Below are 3,729 nucleotides of genomic sequence, written 5' to 3' on the forward strand. Positions count from 1 at the left end.
GAATCTTTGGTTGCTTGAGAAAAACTGATCATTTACTCTGTCCTTTACTTGGTACAGTTCAACTCATTTGTTCAATGGATGAAACAAAAATGATCTCATCCTTTGATCATTTAACTTCATGTGGCTTGTAAATCAGTATATAATAATAACTTCTGGGTTAATTATTAACTCTCAGAAAACATTCTCACCAATAGCCTTCAGGGCTAATAACATTCCTTTATTTAATTCTGAAAAGATTAAGATGTGGTTGGCTATGAATGTCCCATAAAATCAAAGTTGATTACAATTACACTAATATTTCAGGAATTCATGTCTCTCCTGCCTTCCCAACAAACTCCCCTATGTTAAATTACTCATTTTGATAACTATGTGAGAAAAAGATGCACAGATGCTATTTCTGAGAATGGCATCAAAGCATTTAAACTGCGGACTGGCGAGCAGTGGACGATGCCGCGCAGCGGCGCGCTCCAGCAGTCTGAAGCGGTGGCTGGCTGCCACGGGCCGGCGGCGCGATGAGCTGGGCGGCCGCCCCCGGCTCGGGGCTGTGAGGGGCTCGGAGCCTGGGGTGGGCGGCGGCGCGGCGGGCGGCCGAGGCTCTTTCTCCGCGGCGGCGGCGCGGCTGGGGCTGCTGGGCCGCGTCCGCCTCCCAGGGGCCTGCGGCCTGAGGGCGGCACCGCCGCCGCCGCCCCTGCTCGCGCTGCTGCCGCCGCCGCCGCTGCCGCCGCCGCCGCCGCTGCCGCTGCTGCCCGCGCCCGGTGCCACCGCCGCCCCTGCCCCGCGGCCCCCCGCGCTGCCGTCTGTGGCCGTGGGGCCCAGCGTGAGCCTTTACCTGAGCGAGGATGAGGTGCGCCGGCTGATCGGTCTTGATGCAGAACTCTTATGTGAGAAACGACCTTATTAGTCACTATGCCCTCTCCTTCAACCTATTAGTACCCAGTGAGACAAATTTCCTGCACTTCACTTGGCATGCAAAGTCCAAGGTTGAGTATAAGCTGGGATTCCAAGTAGACAATTTCGTGGCAATGGACATGCCCCAGGTCAACATTTCTGCTCAAGGGGAAGTTCCACGCACTTTATCAGTGTTTTGGGTCGAGCTTTCCTGCACTGGCAAAGTAGATTCTGAAGTTATGATACTAATGCAGCTCAACTTGACAGTAAATTCTTCAAAAAATTTTACAGTCTTAAATTTTAAACGAAGGAAAATGTGCTACAAAAAACTTGAAGAAGTAAAAACTTCAGCATTGGACAAAAACACTAGCAGAACTATTTATGATCCTGTACATGCAGCTCCAACCACTTCTACGTGTGTGTTTTATATCAGCGTAGGGGTTTGCTGTGCAGTAATATTTCTTGTAGCAATAATACTAGCTGTTTTGCACCTTCATAGTATGAAAAGGATTGAACTGGATGACAGCATCAGTGCCAGCAGTAGTTCCCAAGGGCTGTCTCAGCCATCCACGCAGACGACTCAGTATCTGAGAGCTGACACACCCAACAATGCAACGCCTGTCACCAGCTCCTCAGGTTATCCTACCTTGAGGATAGAGAAGAACGACCTGAGAAGTGTCACTCTTTTAGAGGCCAAAGCCAAGGTGAAGGATATAGCAATATCCAGGGAGAGGATAACCCTAAAAGATGTACTCCAAGAAGGTACTTTTGGGCGTATTTTCCATGGGATTTTAGTAGATGAAAAAGATCCAAATAAAGAAAAACCAACGTTTGTAAAAACAGTTAGAGATCAGGCTTCTGAAATTCAGGTGACAATGATGCTCACTGAAATTTGCAAGCTGCGAGGTCTTCATCACAGAAATCTTCTTCCTATTACTCATGTGTGTATAGAAGAAGGAGAAAAGCCCATGGTGATACTACCTTACATGAATTGGGGGAATCTTAAATTGTTTTTACGGCAGTGCAAATTAGTAGAGGCCAATAACCCACAGGCAATTTCTCAACAAGACCTGGTACACATGGCTATTCAGATTGCCTGTGGGATGAGCTACCTGGCCAGAAGGGAAGTCATCCATAAAGATCTGGCTGCTAAAAACTGTGTCATTGATGACACGCTCCAAGTTAAGATCACAGACAATGCCCTCTCCAGAGACTTGTTCCCAATGGACTATCATTGCTTGGGGGACAATGAAAACAGGCCTGTTCGATGGATGGCTCTTGAAAGTCTGGTTAACAATGAGTTCTCTAGTGCTAGTGATGTGTGGGCCTTTGGAGTGACTCTGTGGGAGCTCATGACTCTGGGCCAGACGCCCTACATGGACATCGACCCCTTTGAAATGGCCGCATGTCTGAAAGATGGTTACAGAATAGCCCAACCAATCAACTGTCCTGATGAACTATTTGCTGTGATGGCCTGTTGCTGGGCCTTAGATCCAGAGGAGAGGCCCAAGTTCCAGCAACTAGTCCAGTGTCTCACAGAGTTTCATGCCGCCCTGGGTGCCTATGTCTGACTGCCCTCACAGTCCCTCAGCATCAGAAGAAATGCCTGTTGTGGACACTTCATACACAGTACAATGCCAGCAGAAGCACAGTTGTCTTCCAGAATGCCGTGCCTTAGGAATGCTTTAGGACCTGAACTTTTAAGACAGACTTAATGTGGACTATTTTCTAGATATCATTTTTAATAGATTAAGCTGAAAGGGGTTTTATAAATTTTTTGGCCCAACATTTTTAAAAAAGTGACTTTGGACTAGAGGGTACATTTAAAAAAATAAAACAGTTTTTAAATTGTTTAGACACAAATATTTGGAATAGCTATTTTAGTGCCAACTGTTTTTTTATTTTTTTACTTCATCAAGGTAATGTAGGTGACTCACCTTTAAAGTTATAATTTTATTTTTATCACTACTCTTGGGAATGGTTTGTTTTCAGATGCAGTTCTTTTAGGAAAGGAAAAATAGCATAAAAAGATTTCTGCTTTGCCTCGTACAAGAAAAGGCAGTGTTGGAAGAAGAAAACAAAAACTAGAGAGACAAAGGAATTTTTAAAAATACTTATTGGAAACAAGCTGCCCTTTCATGGGAAATTGTTTATTTTTTAATGTTTTAGTGAAAAGGAGTTCTGCTTTCTTATCTTGGGGGAAGCAGGAACAGAGTTCATCACATCTTAAATTTGTCAGAAATTAACTTTTCCTGTGATCCAGAAATGGGTTTAGGGCAGATTAGTAGGAAGCAATGGCAATTTTTATTTAGTTTTACTCTCTGGGAAAGAAGATAATGCGGTTCCAGAAAGTGAATCATGTTTCGAAGGTTAAGATTTCCTTTTATTCCACCTAGAATAGTGCTATGCACAGAGCGGGTGCTCAAGTCTTTATGTTTTCTTTTTTTAATTGTAAGCTGGTACATTTGTGCTTATCTTCAAGGCTGGCTTAAGTGTAATTTTTTTTTAAAAAACACTTGAAAAATTAAAGGATTTGTTTTATATTAAAAAAATAAACTGCGGACTGGCAACATATCGCGTATTTATATGTGAGTGGAAAATCATCTTTTGGCTATATTAATACTGCAAAAATAAACACACTTTGGTCTTGATGCAAAGTTTAAAGTTCTCATGGCAATATCTGTTTGTTCACTTTGCTTACCAGGTACAATAAAGTAGTTGACATTTATTAAATGTCCACAGTTTGTTCCCATCAGGTCTACACCTTAACGAGAAAGACATTCAAGGACTTTATGGTTTAATGGGGGAGAAGCAGAAGCACAAATGTGTACATATAAACAA

General features: G+C 43.4%; 1 protein-coding gene across 1 annotated transcript; it reads left to right on the forward strand.

Annotated features, from left to right (window-relative positions):
- Positions 1–403: 403 nt before the first annotated feature.
- On the forward strand, positions 404–3,411 carry LOC124103232 (tyrosine-protein kinase RYK-like). Its single transcript, XM_046459736.2, is given in 2 exon segments — positions 404–876; positions 878–3,411. Coding segments are annotated over 2 exon segments (2,055 nt in total). The 3' UTR covers positions 2,460–3,411.
- Positions 3,412–3,729: the final 318 nt, after the last annotated feature.

This window comes from Marmota monax, unplaced genomic scaffold (genome assembly GCF_021218885.2).
Source record: "Marmota monax isolate L192 unplaced genomic scaffold, Marmota_monax_Labrador192_F-V1.1 WCK01_AAM20220418_F8-fsc01685, whole genome shotgun sequence".
Lineage (NCBI taxonomy): Eukaryota > Metazoa > Chordata > Mammalia > Rodentia > Sciuridae > Marmota > Marmota monax.